We start from the raw sequence: 24475 nt of genomic DNA, 5'->3' as shown, positions 1-24475 counted from the left end.
TCAACCATTGACAAAGTCAAGTTAAACTAATGACTAATTCAAAAGTATTACTGATTTCCTTCCACAAATACCAAATGGTAAAACCTGCAACTTGATTATGAAGTTCATTTCAGAAATACTGCCACGTAGCACGAGAGCACCCCATTCCCAAACAGGAATACTTATGTAGGAGCAAACAGACTGCCACACTTGGCCCATTCAATCCCTCATCTTGTCCTTGATACTTGCCAACAGCAGATACCGAACGGTAAAGAAGTTCTACGGTAAAGAGCAAAAAAGAACTTTGGAGATAAGCGTAAAGTAATAGTAAAGTAGCATCTCCCCTTTAAAGTTGTGGAATGAACACCAGAGGCAAACACACACAGAAACTGCAAGGGCCAATTTTACATTGTTCCTCTGAATAAAATCTGCATCAGGGAGGTTGAATCAGGATTTACAGAAGAACCTTGAACTGCTCACGTGTCTGTCCCTGCCACCTCTGAGCCCCTTTGCAGCCCGGCATTGGCAGTGGCTGCGCCACCAGCAGCAGCTCTTCCCCATCCCCAGCACGCCGGCGGGGGGACAGGGCACCATCATGCATTTACATACTCCATCGTGATGTACGGCCATCGGAGAGCCACATCAACGGCATACGGGCAAAATTAATCTGGCATTTTCCAACTACTGCATGTGTGACTTGACAGTTTAAAACATCCTCTCAATATTTCTATTAAGTTTCTACAACTTCCAAAAGATCAAAAACCATGGGACCTGTGAGCTCCCTCGTTGAAACCTCGTATTTCAAGCTAAGGATCTGAGCTGCCTTCACACGCATCCTTGCAGGGCTGCGCCGGGAACGTCGGGAGACGGCAGAGCTGCAGGACAGGGCTGCAGGCCTGCCACCAGCAAGGCGAGGAATTCTGCCCAGCAGGCTTGACCCCTGTTTGCTGCACATCAAAGCAATACTCAGAGTCAGGAATAAAATCAGTTCAGTTCTGGGATCTGCAGGTGAATGTCTGTTTGAGTACAGACCCCCCACCTCGATGGTGTAGCATCGACTGCTCAGGTCCCTCTCGCTCCTTTGTTCAAGTTGTCCCGTTTATTTTCATCTCATGTCATTTCCATAATTGTCACGGAGGGTCAAAGCACCCTTTGACATGATGGGGGGCAACAAAACAATAGCTTGCAGTTAAGTCAGAAGAATTGCAGCCAAGACAGCTATCAGAAAACCAAAAGCATGAATACTCGAAATGCAAACAGTAATCTCTGAGCCATTATTGGGCGCCCGTGCCAGATGCAATAGTTTGGAACAGACCCACTAGAAACTTGGGAGCTGCATGGAAGCTGGGCTCAGCCGGGCTGCCCGTCGCCGGCTCTGCCGGGCACGCAGTGCAACACCGGTCTGGCAGCAGCTCCCCCCGAGCTGCAGCACAGGTCACAGGCTTTCAAACACACACAGCACAGACAGCAAAGCTGCACGGGTCAGATGCACAGAAGACAGAAGCAGGGGTATCAAATCCCTTCCTGCACGTCCGCTCCTAATTTCTCCTGCAGTCTACACCAGTGACTGTGACCGCCAAGAGGGTGCTTGCGCTGGGGCTGAACTTCATAACTTCATTTCCTCGCATTTAAATGATGCCGGGATCGAGTTCAAAGGAGTTCCCTAGCAATTTCCAGCATAGGAGAGAGAGTCCACATGCCTCTTTCACCACCTACCAAACTCCAGCATCCTCATGTGTACCACCAGTGATACTGCAGACCCCATCTGCTTAAAGGAACCCATTTAATGTTCCAGCCTGGTCTGCTTTGCAGCAGCAGAACACCAGCAATATTGTAGCGGGCAGGGGATTTCAAGCAACATAAACTGCGAGGTGGCACTACGTGACTTCTAGAGCACTCCTGCACTTCTACAGCTGCCAGAAGGTGGGACGTGTCAGTTATGGGCAGAACATGACAAACTGTGGAGGCACCACATCTGCTCCTTCTACACAAGTCAAGGGATAAGAGTCTGGAAAACAAATGCAGAGTTACCCGGAACAGCTGGGAATTGACACAATTCTACGTTTTAGAAAAACACTGTGTTTTTCACACAATTTTCAAACACAAAATGTTTATTTTTCTTCTTTTTAATCTATACAATTTCTCAGGGTTTTTTAGTGCCACTGACTTTGTCAGTATACAAGGGATGGACTATACAACAGGCAACAGCAACATAAACTGTAAGATTCAGTGCAAGCCGAAGGAAAACTGGTGTGAGAACATATTTTCCATGTTTGCTCATGAAGCATACAGACATGAATCTAAAAAACCCAAACAAATTAAAGATACATGTTACAGAGAACAGAAATCTCTTACTACAGTATTTTGCCCAGGCAGAAGACTCTGCATAATTCTCTATAAAATTCAATTCTAACTGAATTGATGGAATAATATATTCAAAGGGTACAAACAAAATAATTTAGACAGATATAATGCTCTAAGTACAATAGAACTATTAATTCACAGGTTGGCAGCACAAGACATCTCTGCCCTTCAGAAGACGGTATAAAATGTCATCGCAGCAGAAATCCAGAGCAACGTGCCTTCAGACGTGACCGCGTGGCTCATGACCTGTGCCTGTAACGCTCTCCCTTAGCGCTTTCGAGGGGAGACTTACCATCACCAAATCTGTTTTAGTGGTTACCTTGTGCCTTTAGACCAAGAGGTGCAGGTGGAGACTCTATGCACAGTAAAACGGGCAAAAAGCAACTTTCAAACAGGAGAGGTGTCCATGCCACCTAGAGCACAAACTTAATTAAAACTAAAAAAAAAAAAAAAAAAATTAAAAAAAATTAAAAAAATTAAAAAAAATATTTTCAAACGATGGTGAGACTCCAAAACTGAAGTATCAGATAGGAAAAAGAACAGCTTCACATTTTTATTCCATTTTAGCACAAATACTGCTAGCATGTCAGTGGCAAAACACCATTCTTAACCTTGGTGGCCAAACCAAAGCCCGGACACACACAAGTGCTGTACTTACAATGTTCTCACAGTAACCTGGAGACGTGTTCTCCTACAATCAAGGTTTCAGTTAGATTTCTTCACTTACGAAACATGCATGGATTTGTAATGTAAGTAAATTACAAAAGCCCAGTAGGGGAACAAAAACGTACTTTGTTTCACCACGTATCCAGACGAAAACAGTATTTGCCTGCCTGTTCAAAAAATAAGTTGCTGTCTACACGAACTTTACCAAAGACTGGGGAAGAGAATGAATTGCACTGCCCAAAGCTATTACCTGTCCTTATATACAACTTGCTTGGGTTACTCTGTAAATGCTCCTATTTTAAAATGTGTATTTCACTGCTCGTTGTACAAACACAAACACATTTTTGATCAGCATGTCAAACAAACCTCACCTCACAATTACTTTTTTTTTTTTTAAAAAGCTCCAGAACGGAAAATTAAACCCCTGAATTAAAATAAAAGCATTTACAGCAGAATGAAACTGATGAAGAATGTTGACTGTAAACCTTCAATATCTTTGCAAATAAAAAGAACTTCAACTCACAAGCAGATTGTAAATAAAATACACCTTTCAAACAATTTTACATCTCTTTCCAGCTGGAACTGAAAAGCTGAAATTCAAGGCACTGTACTCCTGCAGGGGTTAGTACAATTTTCTAGTCATCAATTCAAGTACATTGACTTTAAGGATCGCAAGTGTAAAACATCAGAACACAGAATAAAGTGTCTTCAGCAATGAAATATAAGCAAATATTGCCGTAACAGACAAACTATCTTTTGTGAAACCATTTCACAGTGATTGCTGGATGCAGTGTATGGCTGTGTACGCTAGCGGGCCCGACCCAGACCCTCGCCTTGTCCAACACGTATGGCATCTACAGATCAAACACTCCACGTGACAATGCCGAAACCGCCGTTACCTACGGCGAGGCCACTGCGCTACGTCATCCGCAGGTGCGGGCCGGGCGGCTCAGCTGCGGGTCGCTGCAGCCGCACTGGGTACATCTGCAAGCAGGTTCTGCCCAGGGGCGAGAACCGGGCAATGCTCGGACCTCCAACGATGCTGGGCGGTGCCACTGGCCCCGACCACTGCAGCCCGTAAACGGGTGCGGGGAAAACTCCTCCGTACTGGCAAAGAGGCATCACATAGGGTGTCACTGTGCCAGAGAGGGCAGGCCCTGGCATAGGCACTGGCAGGGACGGTGAAGCTCCGGGAGCTAATGCTGCGGGCATGGGGCAAGACACTGGAACAACGCACTTTTTCCCCAGTCCCGTTCTTACCGAATTAACCTACAAAAAGAAAGATACAAAAAGCATCGCTAGCGAGCTCCTCTCTCCCCACCTGCCACAGGCAGCACCATTACACCGAGGCACGCGTGTCCGTGCCAGGATGGTGGCAGTGCTGCTCCCCGCAGCATCCTGGCCCCTGCCACCGGCAGCATCCCTGCCCACGCCGGGGGGGCACCTGCAAGGGAGCTGCCGGGGTACAGCATCCTCAGAGCTTGGGGCGGGGGGACTTGTTTTGTTTTGGGTTTTTTTCCCCCTTTTTTTTTTGGGGGGGGGGGGAGGGTGGGTGGGTTTGGTGTTTTTTTTTTTTTTTTTTTTTTAAGAGAAAAAAATAGGAAATGAATAGCAAAGATTGACATGGGGAGGAGAGGAAAGGTGTCTGAATACAACCTTACTATTTAAGGAGGCAGGAAACATCACTAAACAAGTGATAACTGAACACCACAAAAAACCCCACAAAAAAACCTTGAATGTCCAAAGAAACTCGAGCACCTTTTATGCTTGCTCTTGTGCATAGAAGTAAATAAATTAAAACAAATGCAGAATTAACCCAGAATTCAGATACTTAGAGCCATCATCAGAACAGGTTTAAAAGATTCTAGCACATATTTCTGTAAAAAGTTGTTTCATCCAGCCTCACTGCAGCAAGGGTAGCAAAGAACAGAAAGAGATTTGCCACAGCAGTTCAATACCCAGCACTGGTGGTGGCTGAGATCAGGCGAGCTAAACCAGCAAGGACACCGCAGGAGCTGCTCCTGCCTCAGGGCCTGCCAGAGCCAATTCCAGATAATTTGCTAAAATTAACTTCCACTTCAGTTATTCTGGTTTTGTACGTAAGGGGCAGAGAAAGAGCTCTCCTTCCTAAACAGGAGGATGGAGGAGCTTCCCAAGTTATATGCTCCATCATGCACAGTGCCATGGAAACAACAGTTACCCGAACGCTGCCCGCTCTCTCTGCCGATGGCATCCACAGCGTTTCATTACATTTTTAAATTCACAGAATTTGTAACTCCCTGCCATGTTCCCACCATACCAGCACCTATTCATGGCACATAAAAAAAAGCGTAGTATTTAAGTCCAGGCATCTCCTGTTAATTTGGTATTTCACATTAAATTGATAAAATTGGTATGAAGGTGAAATTTCAGCAGAAAAAAAAGTATGTATAAGATGGTGTGAAACACTTCTGTTTCTGATTTTAGTGTCTCTCCTGCTTTAGAAATAAAAATGGCAATGTCGCTCTGAGGTTTACTGCTTTGGGGTATTACCCTGTACTCCCAAGCAAATTTTCCCTGTTTCCAGTTCTAATCTGAAACCTGAATCTAATGGCGACCACCGAACTAAGAGAAATACCTGTTTTGGTAAAATTAATTTAACATTATTAATGTATAGAAATCCACCAAAATTAACAGCAAATCACGAAGAACAACAAACAGAGGAACTAAGGATGGTTTAAACCTGAAGACTTAAGTAATTATTAGACACATGTTTCAACATCCTCAAAATGACGGTTTCCCCAAAACTAGACAACTGTGAGTGGATGACAGTGGATGCCTGTAAACATACCTAACCAAAACAGGTCGTGCCTTATACAGGCAAGGGATACAGTAGCACTGAAAACAGACGGTGACATTTAGCAAGTGGTCCTATTCAGAAATTTTAACCTGAAAAAGCTTGTTTTCAGTTCTTCTAAAATACCGAGAAATCTACCTTGACCTGATACGTGCTTCTTGACTTTTTCATGCTCAACTAAACTACTCAGTAAGCAGCAGCTGTATTTGAGGCTACATATGTGCAGCCAGGAACAAAACTGCATCATGCTCCAAAACCAGCCATTACACACACTTGCTAAAACCTGTTAATATTGTGACAAATGCACGATAATGATTTAAAGTTGCTTCCTCTACCTTCGTCACATGCCTCGAGGGAGCAAAACACATCCTTAAAGAGGCAACAAGACATCTAGCTCTCGCCTCTTCCCCTGGACAGAAGTCTCTCGGTCAAAGCCATTTTCTAACTATCATCTTGTAAGCAGCTATGGTGACTCAACACCAGTGGAGGCCAAAGCAATCTGTTTCTTCCTGCATGTAGATGCTGACTGAAACACCAAAATCAAAATGCAGCAGAATGGTCCTCAAAACAGCACAAGGAGCTACGGATTTCTCGCTGTAGGAAAGCCATGAGGCTCCAAGTTAACTTTGCTGATCAATTCAAAGAGAAGCAGATGGACATTCACGCAGGGATGAACAAGGTGCGTACCTACACTGGGGTCAAGGTCACAGCTGTACACTGAACTAGCTCAGCATTTCAATCAGGCTGGTATTTTAACAGAGGTACACCCAAGGAAGCCCCTGAGATGCCTGGCACAGCCGCGTGCCTTGTCAGCGGTAAGGGTGTTTCACCCCTGAGCACAAACCCTATGGATGCCGAGGGGCTGAAGCTCACAAATGAAGCTGTCAGCCCCTAAGTTCTCCTGTCGCTCATGAGCTGGCCAGTTCTGTGCCAAAAGGACACATTTTTTATCCATAGCTCCCTGCTTGCCCAGGTGACCTCTCTCCTCAGCTACTGCCTTGTCGTTTTTGCAAGTTTGTTCAAAAAGTGCCAGTTCTGGCACAAGCTGCCGATTCCAAAATGTACATCAAGTACAGCACGCTGTGTCCTAGTGGTGACAGGGCTTCAGCTTCCAGTGCATCTTCTGGGCTTCGGCATTCTACCCACAGCTTGAAGACATGGGTACACATTGTTTCTTTCATACTGAAGTTAGCTCGGGAATTGAAAACAAGTGGTACAATGCCAGACTCCTGCATCAGGCTCAAGCAACTAATGTTTAGAGACCACAGAAAAACCAAAGATCTTTATAGCCACAGCCTGCAGCCATACAGGACAAGCAGCTGAGTTTTAAAATACTCTAATCCTCCCGCAGCAGTGTAAAGCTGAAGTGGCCTCTTCCCCTCCCGACTCAGCTTTAGACGATGCAACAACAGTAATGAGGAATGAGATTGATTATGCGACTTAGCCACCTATGGATGGCATTACTTCACTTTTAATATTACAATACTAATTTACTTCTGTTTGTTCTGCTGCCTGTCTAGAGCCCAGTAATGTCAGCTGCCTGGGCCTTAAGCAGGCTGATGAGGTAGACACAGTCTCAAACAATTAATTTTACAAACATGCTGCAAAATTTAGGTCTGTCATCACCGTGTGAACAAGTCTGTCTGCTAGAGATATTTAATAGGGAACTTTTTTCTTTTTGGAGGGGAGACCGAGTCAACATCCTAAAATGTATCCTAATATTATATAAGGAGGAAGTGAAATTCCCCCCTTCCTCTTTCCCTCTGCATCTCATTTAGCTTCCTCTATAGAAGCAATATACTTACTGCACAAACACCTATGGCAGCATCTCTGCCTGCAGCCTTCACACCTCTGCTCGTGCTGCTGCCTCTCCTACACTTGCCAAAGCCTCCCTGCACTAATAAACCTCGGCTCCGAGGGCTGGTACAAATCCCTGCTGGGTAAGAGCCACCTCTTGCTCCTGCCTCCCCAAACACCTGCCTTCTGCTGCCAGCCCTTCCCTGGCCACCGCTGACCCCCGCTCCCCCTGACACCCACACACACTCATTTAGAAAACAAGAGCAATGCATACGCAAAGACATGGGTAAAAATTAAACAAACCCCACTGGACAAAAGTTATGGCAGTTCAGAAAAAAACACCTGTTCTTTAGACTTTTTTTTAAATTCTCTACCTTGTTCTCACACTTTACTGAACAAGCTCTAAAGCGCCACTTCAGCTGTATGTATATATACTGTGAGCTGTGAAAATATATAGCTAAGAGTTTTGTTTGACTTACAAACACCATAAATATTTATGCTTTTACATTAGAACAGATGAAGCCGGGTAATTCTGCTGTGAAAGCTGACCGTAACTATCACAACCCATTCTGAAAATGCAGAATTTAGATTTTTCTTCCAGCTACATTTTGATGGCTGCCTTACTAGCGCTACTTCTGTATAGTCCAACTACCATTGAAACAGAACTGAATCACAGGACAGGGTTAGAGCTGGCTGCCAACATGAGCAGGGCAAGGAGGCTAAAACTTTTGGGATTTTTTTTTTTTTTTCCATCTTCTTCCTTTTTGCTGAAAACTCACAGTTATTAGGTGCTACTGAAGATTTACGTTTGTGCTCTTCCACTTTTCTGGAAAGCTGTTCTGCTATTCGGACCAAGAAGGCAGTGCTGAATAGCTTCGAACACAGATTCATCCTATTTTCTGTTATTCTTCCAATCCAATAGAGACAGAAGACACAGTGAAAGGTGTTAATAGTCCTTCCACTCCATTTTCCCATCTGCGGCTATCTCCAGAAAGCCTGCTTCCCAGGCAGCCAGCTCATTAAAATCAAGATGTACTAAATGCAAACAGATGTGCAGCTATTACTGATGGTGTCTCAGCCCCAGCACACGTCACCAACTGACACAGAGCTGCATGTTCACAGAAACAGCCTTATTATGGACTGAGAACATGTTTACAGCTCTTTTTTGAGTAGTAGTTTGTTGGAGTTTTTTTGTTTTTGTTTAGTTTTTTTTTTTTTTTTAAACCCATGGAGCTACGTAAGTGTATCAAAAATAGAAAGCATTTTTGGTAAGCCCTTTATTCCCAGGCATCTTCAAGTAGCACCTTTAACTACACAATATTCAGTACTCTCTACATACAAGGCAGCTCATGTTTCTAAGCGTATTCCTTGACTGGCAGTAACCACAATTACCTGTAAAAAAAAAAGGATTATTTCATCATGTCTTCAACACAGATGAGCATGAGAGAAATAACTGTTACCAAGTAGTTTGACTTCAGTTCTTTCTAATATCTCCTATTACATTTTAAATCACTCATGATAAGAATCTACGTGTATTTTCATGTTTAAATAAAACATTGAAAAGGAGTATTTCAGTGCTCTGTGACATAACTGGATGCCTGAAGGTTCCCCCACAAACTTTAATACATATCAATCAGGATGTGCAGCCAAACTGACAGACAACTTCCACCGAAACACAGCAGAATTTAAAGTCTTCCTTTGCATGCCAACTATTTCATTGCTTTCTACACTTCTGATGAGAAAGAGAATGAAAATCAAATCCACAACTCTTATTAATAAAACACACCACCAATTTCCTCTTCTGAGCTGATTTCCAACCTTAAAGAGTAGCTTTCACTTAGTTACAACAACAACAAAGATACCAATAATCTATTGTTTTCACACAGCGAAACTTGCCGATGGTGGTAGAAGCATCTCAGGAAAAAAGACAACTTGGGGGAGTTAGTCCTCTGTTCCCAGGGTGAAAGAGAAGACTTGAAGAGGGCCACACAACTAGCCTGCACATTAACAACAGTGGGTGAACAGTAAGAGAAAATAATGAATTAAAAAATAAACTTTACCCTTAATCACTAAGGGGTTGGCGCAGTTTTCCTTCAGCCTAGAGACCAAACAAACCCCCAGACACAGGGTAGAAAGGGCCATTTGGTTTAGACGCCTTCTTTGTCATACCTTGTATATCAGACATCCTACATTTCCACCCCAGGAGGATGCTCCTCGCCTACGTGGCTTCTGTGTCACATACAAGAGCTCTGTGTGGTGCTAATCCCAGGGGACCTATAACCAACAGAGCACCAGGGGCCAACTCACTCCTAGCCCTGTTTAAAAAACCCTTCCACGAGACAACTTGCTGCCCAACAACCTCCAGAGACAACTTTGACTTAGAACTGAAGGTACAAATAGAGCCTCCTTCCTGCTCCTCGCCTCCCATCACCGCACGGGACCAACAGCGGCTTCTCCCAAACCCCCCAGTCTGAAGGTGGGAGACAACCTGCCCTAACAGTTTCCTGCTCGTTTGTTCCTGTCAAAAAAAAAAAAAAAGCATAAGAATTCACCATGTTTCCAATTTATCTAGCTTTTATTTCCAACATAAAACATTATTATAACTTTCTCTGACAGGCTGGAAATCTGTTTAACGCTCCTTATTCTTTTTTCGCAAATGCATTTTTGTATTTGATCAAAAAGATGACAAAAAGATGGTGTTAACAGATGGACTGAAGAAGTACAGCCCAAGCTTTATATACTCCCTATTAGAAAGCTATTTTTCCCATCCTTTATGCGATTTCCTGAGTTCTTGTCTTTTCAATACCATTTTCAAAGCTGGACTCCGTGGTGACTCAGCGGAGGTATAGTATTTCTCCACGTAACTCATCACTCCAAGCACTGCTGTATGGGTTGCTGGTGTCCAGACTAAGGACCCCTTCACACAATATCCTTCTGGCTGTTTTTCTCCCAGCATCTCAAAGCCTTCTCCTTCTTTAACTCCAGTTTCCCCTTTAGGGTGAATTTAAAAAAAATACAAACAGCGGAACGATGCTCGACTCCCAAAACAATCCTTGTAAAAGTGTTTTAAATCATATCCCCTGCCTCGTTTTCTATCATCTGTGGCATGAGGTGCCGCCTTTGTGGCCAAAATACCCCAACAATAACCACACTAGGAATATTTACCATCTACCCTTGCATCTCTTCTGCAGCCCACACTGCCCTGCAAGGACTTTATGCACAAAACCACCGAGCGCAAGCAGACACGGGGCTCGCAAGGTCTCCAACAGCAGGCAACAAGGAAGGATGTGAAATGAAGAACAGGGAATCCCAACCTCTCTGTGCTCTTGGTAGCTACTTCTAAAAGACTTCAATCAGCCTTGTTAACTCCCTGGGACAACTGCCACGTTCTAGAAAGAAATAAACCCTCCAAGATCAGCGTACTGAGACAGAAACGTGCCTGTTCCTCCCACAGTAACACTCTGCCTTCTCCACAGGCTTTGAAACAGAGACGCCAAGACTGCAGACGGTAAAATGAACCCCAAATTGATGTTGACGGGTGATTTAAATAAGCAACATAACCACTCTCTTCCAGCGTTACAAGTGGGCAAAACATCCCCATCGCACCAGTCTTGAGGGAAAGACATCAAGCTGCAAAACGCACATCAAAAGAGTAAGAAGTGACTTAACAGAACAAAATTTGTGCCTTTACCATCACTTTTTCAAAATCTTCAGTTTGTGTTTACTGGCACCTCCTTTGACTTACAAGAGCTATTAGGGTCTTAAGTAGATGTTGCTGTTACTCCAGAACAGGTTTACACTGGTTAAAGCATCACTACGCAGAAGGATTATTTACTCTGGTTTTTTGTTCATTTACGACAACTAAAAATTGTCATAAAATTGCTTAATAAATTTGCACAAATGTTTTTTCTTGTGAAGTCAGTGATCCTACTCACTTCAAACCCGAGCAGGTACCAAAGCAGACACCTTAGTGCGGTTCCTGCTTTGACACGTCTCACCTCACAAATAACTACAGAGATACTACTGCTGCATAAAAGTTTTCTCTCGTTCTACATGCCCAAAAGGGTCTACCATCCAGATCCAGCTGTCTTGCTTTTAAGGTATTACAAAGCAGTCCCTCACTGGTTTTATTTTCACAATTTCTTTGTTTTTAAAATTAATTTATTTTCTTCTACTTTGGCTCAATTGCTGGTCATCCAAAAAACATTAATCCAGCAAAAACTATTGGTCAAAGAATCATCCAACTGTGAAAAACAGGTCTGGAAACCCAGACCAGGGCGGGACAGACTGGTAAACTGGGATTCTGAATACATCTTCATTCATTGTTGTGCCTGTCTCCGCATCATCGCTTGGCCATGAAAACAAGCACTGAGCGCAGGCACAAATGCACATCACATTTTTTTTCCTGCTACTGAAAATAGGAGGGGATGAATGGGGGCACTTCCAATTGCCATTTTGTTGTAGTTTACTCTCACAGCATTTCTAGAGACAGCATTTCCACGAGGCAGAGCGCCTCAGAGACGCCCAGTACAGCAAGCAAGGGCCAGAAACACACCCAGCCGTCCCCTGTCTCGGTGCAGGACGCCCTCCATCGCCACCAAAGCAAAGGCTCACTACCACCAAGCCACCAGCCCAGCTACTGCATTCTGCCTAAGGAAGATTACTATTAAATATCTAAAAGAAGAAAGTTTCAGTAATAGTTAAAACTTAAGTTGAGCAATGTATGGTTAACAGTATGAGTATTGCTGTATATTGCTGTTGATAAGCAGTTTGCACTTTAAAAATATGTATTTTTTTATATATATTGCAGCCCATATATCCCTCAAGATTATTCCAAAAGACAATTAAAAAAATAATATCTGGTTTAGTACTTAATGAAGAGAGATGGACATTTATAGGAAGCATTTATCTGAAGTAATTTTAGTCTATGTCCTCCTCCACATCTGAGTCCTGCAAAGGCTTTCAGACACATAGCAAAAGGTACGTCCTTCAAGGAGTGCCACTTACTCCACATGTCTCATTCTGTGTTTGCATGGGATTAGCCTTTGGCTCCATGTCTTGCCTTTTTTGGTTCTGCTTCAGTTGGTTTAAAGAAGGTTTTGTCTGTGCAGCTCCGACAGTTTTGCTTGTCCACTGGTCAACCAGTTTGTGAAGATCATCTGTGAACGTCCCTTTCTTGTTGTTACTGTTGTTGGCCTGAACCTGCAGGGTTGATTGCGGGAGGGGCTCAGGGCACGTTACCAGACTGTTAGTCGAGGATCCTGGAAAATCACACACAAAGAAAGTTGATGATGGCATCTCTGCTTCGCCACTTTGACGCTCAAACAATTTTTCATCTACTGCAATTCAAATGGTGGCTTTTCGGACTTTTAACCCCACCCCCACCTTTCTACAGAACACCTTTGCTTAAAGAAATGGTCCAAGTTCAATGCATTCATATTTTCTATTGCATTATGTTACCTCAGCCACGAGCTGTTGTGCCCACAACTTCTCTCCAAAGGGAAATTAATGGCTCTGAGAGAAGAAATGAGTGCAGTCCCAGTAACACGGGCATCCTAAGGCTTACAAAGTCTCTCCAGAGGAGACTACCACAAGAGAGTGGGAGGCAGGACGTATTATTCACTAAAACTACACAAATGAAAAAAAATTAATTTACAATTTATTTTACTTGCATAAGTTTACTGTCCTCCTGGAAAAATGTAATTGTCATATAGGTTGCAAGTAGGGTTGGCTACTACACCTCAACGGCTCCGGGAGAACTCATAATCTCTCTCTCGAGGATGTTAGGACCATTTAACTCTGCCATCTGTGTATTTTTTTGGGGAAAAAAATCCCATCAGGACCATGAACATACAGAAGAAAGAGGAGAGAGGAGGACATACTGGGTGTGTGAGTTTGAGACAAAGAGAAGGATACAGAGCTTCTGGTATAGATAAAAGCAGGCAGGAAGAACATTAACAGATTTAATTTTAAGTGTTTGCTTCTTTCCAGAAGAGCTAGGGGGAAAAAAATAATCTGTTCCCTTTTGTGTTGGTAACTACAAGTCTGACACAGCAAAATCTGCAAGGAACAGCAACTGAAGGTGCCTGAATTTGACCTAAGCAGAAAATATAAAGTAACTTTGCAGCTAACGTATTTGATATAGCTAAAGATTTGAAATCAAGACCATCTCTCCAAGCAAAAAGTTCATAGAACTGTAGTAAAATTATTATATAAGCAAACATGAACATTCAGTCTTCTTTTTTCTGTTAATCAGTTACCAGCCAATGAAACCGCGTAAACTAATTAGTCCTATGGTTATACAAAATACGTTAATAACCTTTAAATGATCATGCATTCAACCTGCAACATAACTTCAAAGTGAACACTGCTCATTTCCTTTTCCTTTGCTTGGGGGAAAGGGACTGGTGAAAAAAGTAAGTATTTTGACAGGAAAGCTCTTCAATTAGTGTTTAATATTTCATGCAGCTCAACAGGAATGAGATTGTTTTAAGCTATAAATTCCTCCAGCAGAGAACTGCAGTCATATAAAGGTATGTATTTCAGGAAGACAAACACTGAATCCAGTTTTCTGGCCGCATGCGTGCACAGTCTCACACACACAGAATACCACAACTGTCTTGCAGCATGCGTGGTTCCCAAGACATCACAGCACATGCATTATTATGCAGGTATCACAATTTATACAGTCTAATTTCATATCAGTACAAGTGCATCAGCTCTATTTATTAAACTAGCTTTTCGTAAAAAAAACTAATAAAAAAAAGAGCGAAAAAACAACCCATGCCATGAAGGAAATACTGAGAAACAAAAATGGGATAGTTACTACTACTGTGATCTTTGCCTAGACATAGTCGTTTCAAGGTGGACCCTACAAGGTAAAACAATACAAGACATACAGAATTAGGTAAGACTAAACACAACAAATCTGACGGACAAGCTTCTGTACTTTTAAGCAATCAAAAAGTAGTTATTATGCAAGAAGGACAGACAAAGTCAGCAGTTCAGGTGAGTAAAGGAAGTCTAAAAAACTGGACAGCTCAAACCCTTCTTTAATGTGCAGCCATTCAGAAGCTTTGAAAAAGTACCATAGCATGCCAAAAGCAAGGTCTCGTGACTTAAAGATGCATTTGTTTGGTAGCTGTTGGGTTTTTTTGGTTTTGATTTGGTTGGTGTTTTTTTGTTTTGGTTTTGTTTGGGTTTTTTTTTTTTTTTTGAGTTTGGTTTTTTTTTGGGGGGGTGGGGGGGTGTTGTTTTTTTGTTTCGTTTGGTTTGGTTTGTTTGTTGCTTTCCCCCACCCCCATCCCCTCCCCAAATTGCCTTGGCTTCCTAATCAGAGGTTTTGATTCCTACTCTATTTATGCAGGAAATGATGTCAATTCAGTTTGTGACAGGAGGCCAAAAATGCTTTCAGGAACAAGTCAAGCTAGTCTGGCTGCAAAGACAAACTGTAAAACAATCCTAAAAGTCCTGTTTTACAAGTCCAAAAAGATACATTGTTCTGCAGGTCTGAGGCCAATTGTTTCCAAATACTTTATTAGTAGGATTTGTGTCTAAATGTGAGATTCTGAACTTTAATTGAAAGCAACCGTGAATGAGTTTCCCTTACGCCTTGTCCAAGTGCAGAAAAATAATCCAGCAGAGTAGCTGAGTTTTCATTTAACCGAACTACATGGTTTTTTCACTATTGTCTCGTTACATCCTTCATCACCATTTTACGTATTCTGTTGGATAGATAGAGTGCCAGAAGCATACCGAGAACCCTATTCAACTGTCAGATCTTGCCAGACATAAGCACTGTTTCTATTTGAGTGCCAAATTTCCTGAAAGGTATTTTGGACTTGGTAAGAAGAATATCATTATGGTATGGGAGGAGATGAGTATCTGACATGGGGCATGGCAAGTTTATCGTGAAGAAACACTTGAAAACATGAGCAAAATCAGAGTGGGGCAAAAAGCAAGATACAGGATGGATGTTCTTTTTCTCTACAGAAAACTAGTATAGCTATTTTATGTTACTGTGCCAGAAATGCAGCTTTAAACTCAAGAGATTGCAGGTCCAGGCTGACATAGGCTCTGAATGAATCTTCAAAGGAGAAAGCAGAGACATCAGTCAGAGACTGAGGAAGAGAGAGTATAGAAAAGGGGGGGGGGGGGGGGGGGGGAAGGGACAAGAAATGTTTGCGCTTTGATATGGGTGACATGAGGAGGAACAGAAGGATTGCTTTGAAAGACTTTTCTTATTATTTCATAGAGTTTAATGAGGCTTCTATTCCAGGAAAATCAGAAGGACATGACTACAGTAATATCTTATGCAAGCATGACCAAGTTTAGTTTCTCATCTCAAAGCCTAGGTAGCAAATAAAAGTCACGTTTACAACTCAACAATATGCATTGCATTTTTAAATTTTTGCCCCTCAGATATACCTTACCTTGCCTATCTCAAAGTCAGCTAGCAACTCCCATTACGAAAACATCAGCGGCAGTAATACTAGAACGCTATTTTCTTAACTATCCTGCAGCATTTCTGCATGTAGCAATAAGTAGTATTTAGCACAATATGTATGCAAATCACAAGCAACTGCCTGCGAAAAATAAAAGCAGGCAGCTGACTACAGTACGTGCTCAAATATATGTAAAAAAGTTTAATCACCAACCCCTCTGCTTCCTGAAAACCGAGGCACAAGCTTCCACGCACCTCGAGTGCCAAATCCAACCCAGGGCCCCCGTACATGCGGAGAAGCGGCAGAGAACAGGGACACTGGACAGAGTCACCAAACACCTGCCTGAGGGGAGTCAGCTTTAAGGAAAACATTACAGAAGAGTCAGTCACCAAAAAGAGAGCTGCTTCTTCCAAACTGTACCACTCTGGCATGTTGCTTGGGAGATGAGAAACATTATCTAAGTGGTGATATTGCCTGGAGCAGGGACTGACAGTCATCACCCGTGATTGGTTTTAAATTCAAACTCAATTAAAAATGCACTTGGCAAACCTAATTCATCAGATTAATTGTATTACTTCTAAAATCAAGGTGTTTAATAGCTGTAAAGTTAAGGAGATGAATCATAATTAAGATGTAATCTAAGACTACAAGAGTTCAACAGAGTGGTTTACCTCCAATTCCAGATTTCTTATCTGAGAAATTAAATAGCCATTATATCATACAGGACAGAAAAAAAAATCCATCGTCCCATATTTGCACTCTAACACCTGCAAAAAAGCTTGAAAGCTAACGTAAAATTGAAATGGCAATAAATTCTTAGAACATTTCCGTAATTGCCTATGCACATACAATACACTAACTACTACAGACCTGATAAAAACCCCTTTACACAGGCTTACAAGTCCAAGCCAAATGGAGCTTTTGAAAATTCTGCTCACACTCAGAACAAACTCTTCCCTAAACACCCTTCGCATTTAACCCAGGGAAGCAGCTCAGGCTACGCTTACACTGAAGCCCATCAAAAATAGTTTATCCCATGGAAAGTACAAAGGAAAAGTCAATATTGGACATGGGGAAAAGTTCAAGAAGAATTCTTTGAGAACACTGTGAAAGCGTTCCAAGTTCGATGAACTACTTGTAAAACTATGCTTAGCGCATCTGGATGTTTGTTTTTAAAAGCGTGCGGCTCATTTGCCTGCTAACACGGTACAGCCTCACGCTGGATCAGCCGAGCTCCCCAAAGGGCTGTTTTCCCTTAAACTTATCGATCCGGAGCTTTTCCAAACATCCAGCACAGCTTTTCCCCACTGCTCTCAAACAGACAGAAAACCCCAGGGAAACCTCAACTTCTGGAAGAGACCCGGGATGCAGAACCACACGGACGGGCCACCAAGCCGTGGCGTCGGGCAGCTCCCCCACCGCCTGTCACCGGCACGTGGAGATGCGACCGTGCTCAGCGCCTCGCCCGGGTACTTGGCACCCCCCGAGGGGAAGGGGTGCTGGCCCGCTGCCACCCGCCATCGCCGAGGACCACATCCTCGGGGCCCACAGTCACGGCTGCCCGAGCCGGCAGCGGCCCCAGCCCCCCCTCAGGGAGCTGGAGAGGGGGGCGTGCGCGGCCTCACCTTCCACCCCTCACACCCGCACGCTACCGACCTGCTGGGCTCACTGGGAAAACAAGCTGGAATAACCTCCTGTCCCCATCCAAACCTACCAGTAATTCAGCTGTGGACAACTGCGCAGCAACTCAAGTGACAGGCAGTATTTGAACCTAAGCTGCGCCCCCTGAGCGGCGGTGCCTCGGGAGAGATGTGCCAGGGTTACGCGCCTGAAACTCAGTCCATCTCCTCACATGACTCAGACATGGGGGAGTGCAAACCTCCTCTCCAAACGCTTCACCCCGGAGAAGCCGAGAAGAGAGCATATGGGCTGAGAACAGAAAGCAGTTAGTCATGCCGAGTTATTTAAGCATCGGGAAACTTCACGATTTGAAGGATTTACATATTCCCTTGGTTTCATTCACAAGATCCATGCACCCAAACATTTTTAATATGCTGGTTTTTAATTGCCATCTCCCAGTCTTTTTACATCCTACTGAATAACAATTCTGTGAAAGATTAATGAAACAACTTCTGGGAATTACATGTGCAGAGGAAGAAACTACTATGTCCGTTATAATACCAAATGGGAAAATCCATGAACTAGGAATTCCCCTCGGGTTCTCAGAAAAAAAAAAATCCCAAATGCAAAACTGTCTCATATAGTCATTATAAAACTTGCATAATGAAAAATTCAGTATGCTGAGCGGTAAACATCAGTTCTCAAGAACCTGAGTGCTTGGACTTTTAGGGACCTCAACCAAAAAGGGGAAAAAAAAAAATAAAAATCAAGATTATTTTTTACAGTACTTTTTATTCATAAAATTAGGAGAAGTGTATTTGAGTGGTCTTGTGCCTTTGATCTGTACCACTTGGATAATGATGAGCAATGTAGAACTCCAATGGGAGATCTGATATTAATGCAAATGAACAGTTAGTTAACCAAACATTTTCTCAAGAACGTTATTAGCCTTCCTAATGTTATATGTAAAGTGGCCTATAGTACCTGTTCAGCACAACATATCTTTATTGTACAAGCAAAATCTGTTTGCCTAAAAAGCAGCATATGTGATTGGGTTAAAAGGTCTTATTTTTTTAATTGAATAACTTGGTATCGTTTGGTTGAATTGCCAATTACTTTAGAAGTCATACAAATAGGGTACAAATAGAAGGTGCACAATTATTTGAAACATAAAAATACTGGATCCCAGCAATCCATTTCAAAGTCTCATCTGAAAATCTGATATTGCTTTTTACTTATTTATGCATTGATGAACTGCTAATTGACTTCATCTCTGAGGTCACATAAGGTCATAAGAAAATAAACTGAGTAAAGTGCTTCAGCCAGATCAGCTTACACAAAAAAAGTTGATGGTACTCTCCCACGGAGTAACCAGATCTTCCTGCTGCTTACAAGTACATAAAAAAATTGCTCTCTTAGAAGTAATTCAAGTGAATGCATGGGGAAAAGCCCACCTAAGAAACAGATTTTGAAAGAACTAGCTGGAGCACTATCGTCTCAGCATTTCCACATGCAAAGAGCGGGGGAAAAAAAATTAAAGAAAATAGAGTGGATATAAACAGTACTGTATATCGTGTTAATACAGCCCTTGTATGGAAGTTATACCCTTCAGTGACCTTCTAGTATTGTATCAGCTTGCTACATGCATGTCTTCATAGTCCAAACATGTGTGAAAGAGACCATTCGTCTACAGAAGGATGGATTTCTTTTTGTTGTCGCTGGAACCGGGACAGCAGACATGTATATTTGCCACATTGCAAATAAAATTACTTCAACATAAATCACATAAAGTACAAAAGCTTTGGTAAGTCCAGGGTAAAATTTACCATAAGGCTATATAATAAATGATGAGATCTTCCACACATGCTTTTGGTGCCCAGGCACGAGCCAAAAGCAGTGCAAAAAAAGCTTTCATATGAAAAATTAATATAAATAAGGTGTGTTCATGATGATTACTTAAAAAAGAAAGATAAAAAGAAAGAAAAGATGGTTCAGAAAAAGGGGCATCCTGCCAAACATATTAGAGATAAAACATGGAATTGGAAAAAGTGGGTAAAAGAAAGATGGACTGTGATAAAATACAAAAGAACAAATACAAACAGATGGACAAAGACACAGGTCCACTGAGGAATCTGGTACGAGGTTTGCTACTAGATTTATAGGTCACTCTCTCAGACGTTTGGTGGAAAACCGTCCAGCCTGCAAATGAATATAAAGGGAAGAAAACAAAGACACTTATAAAGTACAAGTAGCTGTGATCAGATGTCCTATACCATCAGTCAAATCAGCTTTGTTAGTTAAACATCCACATCTCCATTTTAAACTTTGCCAAAGAGGAGTAAGTTAATTGACCATACACAAAGGATGCAATAACAGCAGAAGAGAACAGATAGGTATTTTGCAGATTAGTTTGGCAGGATGTGCAATGAGAGGAAGGTATTTTAATCATCATTATAACTTCCAATATGCATGGCAACAAGATCAGTCAAAAGCCTACGAGGTGTGCAAGACACAGAAGTATCAGAGGTCGGGACTGAGGAACAAAGCCAATCTACAGTCCTTTCGCTGGGACTCCAAAATCATGCACAGAGTTAACCCGTCCAATAAAGGAAACATAACTTGGTTCTCTGGGTTTGGTTTTCATTTTTTCTCCCCACCCCCCACCGCCCTCACACCCAAGGATCGTTTGGTAGTTTATAATGAGGAACTCTGGGTCCATCGGTATCAAGGGGCTGAAAGAAGCCCAAAATGAACCAAAGGAAACAATCTCCTATCCTGCTAGATCTTTTTTGTTTTCCTTGTCTTTTTCTCAGAAATCTGTAAGGCAGACTCCAGAAAAGGTGTCAGTATAAAGCCACCGCTGGCGAAAAAAGGTAGTTTCTTCCTAAAACTTAGTGTGCCTTCTCGAGTGTTGACTCGACACTTGGTAAGATACTTTACTTTTGTTCTTCTGACAATACTGCAACGATCTTTTTAAAGACAAGCCCATAATTTGGATTGTCAGAGGTTCACGTTCCTACATCACTAGAAGTGAAATCCACTCCTAAAAAGTTCAAGCACAAGGGAAGCAAACTAATTTTAGCATGTGCTGGAAGACATGCTGAACAGCCGGTATGAAAAAAATCACCTTGGCCAGAGCTTGCGTTCACGTCACCTCCTTCGGGGCCCAAGCCGGAGCAGATGTCAGAAGACAAAGAGGCTTTGACAGAGCACGGCTGCTGTGTCTGAACAGCCTTCCCAAAGGTGGCTGGGGCAGGGGAGGTGGTGGCTGCTGCTTCGGGAGATCCAGGCTGAGCTTTAGCTGTTTCTTTGTGGGGTGAGTCTTTAGAGTCTGAAAGATTACCTGAAAGAGCAAACAAACAAAACACATGCAATGGCAAATGCTAGGAAACCACCGAATAAACCGTACCTAAAAATAATCGTTCCCTGGCCCAGGAGGAACAGTGGTTTAAAATCCTGAGGTAGTGTATTAAGCACAGACCCTATGGATAGCCTGCACCAGCATATAATCTACACATGCTATCACCGATCCAGCTTCTCCAAGAAGCTTGAGGAGTAAGTTTCATTTTTACAGTCTGTTTTCTGCATTTTTCAGAAAGGTTGCAGTGAGGACCTCACCAGGAGCACTGCTGAAACTAAGCGAGAGCTGCAGAAGCATCGAAGTGGGAGGATGAATGCACAGAACGATGGAGCAGAACACGTAGGTTTGCTCTCAAACATGAGGGGGGAAAGCAAGCAAATGGAGAGAAATAAAAAGTTGCTGCAAAGACATGAGGGACTTCTTTATAGCTGTCTATATATGGATAGATCCATGTGTATATATAACTCTGTATTGATATGTCTGTCTACTCGAGCATCTCACAAAAGGAGGCTTTACCACCAGAATACTTTGTAATCACCCTTGTTGCACGGATTTATCGGTAAAACCATCTAACAGTGGAAATGACAGTTAGATCAGGAACCATATTAGAAACCGCCTCCCCTTGATCCCTGAGGAAGGGCCTAGGAAGGCCAAAAAATGAGGAATATACACAGAGTCAAGGATGAGAACTTGGGCACAGATAGATTCTCAAAAGGTAACGTAAACTTTACATAATGCCTCAAAAAAACTGGAAAACAACACAGAAGAAATGCGTGAAGGCAGGCATGCACCGAAGCAGCGGTCTGGCTGAGCAGATTTCTGTTCTCTAACTGAAGGTGATGAGGAGAACCACCCCCACCCCCAAAAGAAGAACTGGGATATCTGAGGCTTAAAATAAGCTTAAATTCTTTGGACTAGCACAGTACACACTAATATGAGCCAAGATCCATGAGTGGAGACAGATGTGGGTTTTGTGAATAGACAGAGGGGGGAAATGGCTAGAGAGAACCCAAGAACAAACCGGAAAAGTGAAAGGACCAAGGACAGCAGACAGAGTATCTCAGCACAAGGAAAGGAAGTAAAACCTCTATGCGTGTCAGCCAGGCAGCAGCTAAAGAGGTATAAAGCACTGAACGTTGCTTCAGTTCCTGCAGGCAAGAATACCAGGATTCAAGCTGGACCACAGAACATCTTGCCTCTGAGTATCTTTGCTTTTCTTGCCTCCGCTGAAATCCTTAATTAAAAGTAAACCTCCAAAACACTCTGTCTATTAAGATTGATGCAATGAAATTCGAAGTGGACCTGTGATGCAGCGACCTTGCAAAGAAGAGCTACCAGGTCTGAAATACAGGGTTAATGTTGGAGGTGCTGCTGCTCCTCTAAATAAGAGCATGAACTAAGTTGAAGAAAAATTACTCATGTTCTATTTTACATTTTGCTGAAGAAATAAGTACTGGAGTATATCAATATTTTCCAGTTAAATTATATCTTTATACTTTCCAAAGGGATGATGACTCAAGACTGTACTACTGGTTGAAAAACCTTCAACTACTTCAGATGGTCAAAGCACCCATCACAGTTTTATAATGGAATTTTACCTCCCAGCCTTTTGGGGAGCAAACACAATCCAATCTTATTTATATGGCATCTTGTAGGAAAAAAATAAACAAGATACAGCACATAACCAGCACAGGATAACAGCACCTAAGAAGTGAACACAGTCATCAGTAAATTGCTTTTGGAGAAAGGATGAGAAAATGTAACCAGGCTGCGTTCCAAATTAAAGTGGAATGCTGTTTCTCTGCCAAACATTGGGACCGACGCAGAGAAGGTACGTATGGTGCAGCACTGGGCACAAAGGTAACCAGCCTGGCCCAGCGGCAGCCCACCTCAACAACGGTTCGCGCTACACCAGCTGGAGTCATGGTACTAAAACCGGCAACAACTCAGCGCCTTTCCTGCAGCCCACGCAGTTACACAGCAGAACCACAACCGACAAACGGCAGGAGTACGGAAAGCAATGCAGTGTACCTACTTGTGCTTGATGTTCCGCTCCTGAGCTGCTGGACCAGGGGGTTTAACAGTTTTCCTCCTTTCAGTTTATTTTTGCTGGTTCTTCGGCGACGGCCGCTTGGCGGGGCCGAGTGAAGGAACCCCAGGTTGGGCGGGAGGGGTTTCCCTAACCGAATATACAGTGCCTCTATCTCGTTCTTTTGCTGAGTCTGAAGTTCAGCAATTTCTTTCATATGCCTAAACGTAAAAAATAAAGAACTCTGCTAGTAATGCATTTGATAAAGCACCGCATCTTGACAGCATAGTTAGTTCTAAAGAAAGAAACAGAACGGTCTTTGGTTATAAAACAATCAACTGCTCATCCAAGAGTATGTGAAGTTGTAACAATCTACCTGTGGTGACTGACTTCTCAAATACTCGTTTGTAAGACAGAATCCCAAGCAGCTAAAAAGCTTTTCAGCATCCTCAGTGAAAAGAACCGATTTTGACATGAGATCTGACAGGAACTCCAAACACTTCCAGAATTTTTCTCTTTAAACCGGTAGCTCAAAAGTAGTTAACTCTTAAGAAATTAACTCTCAAGGTACGTACATCAGTTTGAAGAAGTTCAACGTGAAGCAAACCAAAAGTGCTTCCCATTAAAATGCCGTTAGCCTACGAATCATTACCTTATTTATAATGCAGATTTCATGGTGCCATAAAGTCAGTTCAAAGGTTTTGTGTTACTGCAGTTCTGTTTTAAAAAGATGCATCATCTGTATTCAGTAAAAACGTTATACCTTCAGGTAAAGATTATCATTTCAGTTAAACTAACATCTAATGCTAGTTTTTACCCATCACCTGCCAGGAAAGAAAGAAAATGTTCACATTTAAAGCTAGCTAGCTCTCAGGGCTGGCAGCACAACCAACTCCTGCCAGGTTCATGCAGCCTCCTGCTGGACCTGATGAGAGATCCAATGGGAGGCGAAGCGATGGTCTTACCCGCCTAACAGATGCTGTAAAAGCAGGTCTGGAAATAGCGAGGGATCTGTAGACCTAGTAAGTCTACATCACCCTTGTAGAGAAGGACATGAAGAGAACACTACAGCAGCTGTCTATGCAGGCAACCAGATTATTTTTACGCCGCCTTCAACAGCACCCACATAGGAACCTACTATCCCATACACTGCAAGTGCTACCGTTTGCTACCACATCAACATAGCTCTTCAGCAAGGAGACTGGATACTGCAGCAGAAATGTTTTGGGGTTTAAAAAATTACTGAATTATTCTTCTAAACGGACACAACAAGGTGATACATAAAAGAACGCAGACATTTGGGAAGCATCCTAGTGCTGCCTAACTTCCCCAGATCCAGTTTACTCATTACAGCTATGAAAACCACACATTTACTCATC

The 24475-nt window shown here is 42.7% G+C and overlaps 1 protein-coding gene across 10 annotated transcripts in view; it reads right to left on the bottom strand.

The window, feature by feature from the left end:
- The window catches only part of WNK2 (WNK lysine deficient protein kinase 2), a 112408-nt gene that overhangs the window by 3523 nt on the left and 84410 nt on the right, over positions 1 to 24475 (bottom strand). For 6 of the 10 annotated variants that reach the window (XM_040592356.1, XM_040592359.1, XM_040592358.1 and 3 more), the window contains 6 exons: positions 23103 to 23317; positions 20834 to 21049; positions 19807 to 19905; positions 14469 to 14513; positions 12650 to 12903; positions 2117 to 4278 (listed from right to left, as the gene is read on the bottom strand). In XM_040592356.1, coding sequence (XP_040448290.1) covers positions 3928 to 4278; positions 12650 to 12903; positions 14469 to 14513; positions 19807 to 19905; positions 20834 to 21049; positions 23103 to 23317 — 1180 coding nt within the window. In that variant the 3' untranslated portion in view covers positions 2117 to 3927. Of the gene's footprint in view, positions 1 to 2116; positions 4279 to 12649; positions 12904 to 14468; positions 14514 to 19806; positions 19906 to 20833; positions 21050 to 23102; positions 23318 to 24475 lie in introns of those variants that run through there. The other 4 variants (XM_040592363.1, XM_040592365.1, XM_040592361.1 and 1 more) reach the window with 4 other exon arrangements.

This window comes from Falco naumanni, chromosome 4 (assembly GCF_017639655.2).
Source record: "Falco naumanni isolate bFalNau1 chromosome 4, bFalNau1.pat, whole genome shotgun sequence".
In the NCBI taxonomy this organism is placed as follows: Eukaryota; Metazoa; Chordata; class Aves; order Falconiformes; family Falconidae; genus Falco; species Falco naumanni.
Note: the sequence above shows the minus strand (reverse complement) of the source record. Positions and strands in the feature narration are given on the sequence as shown.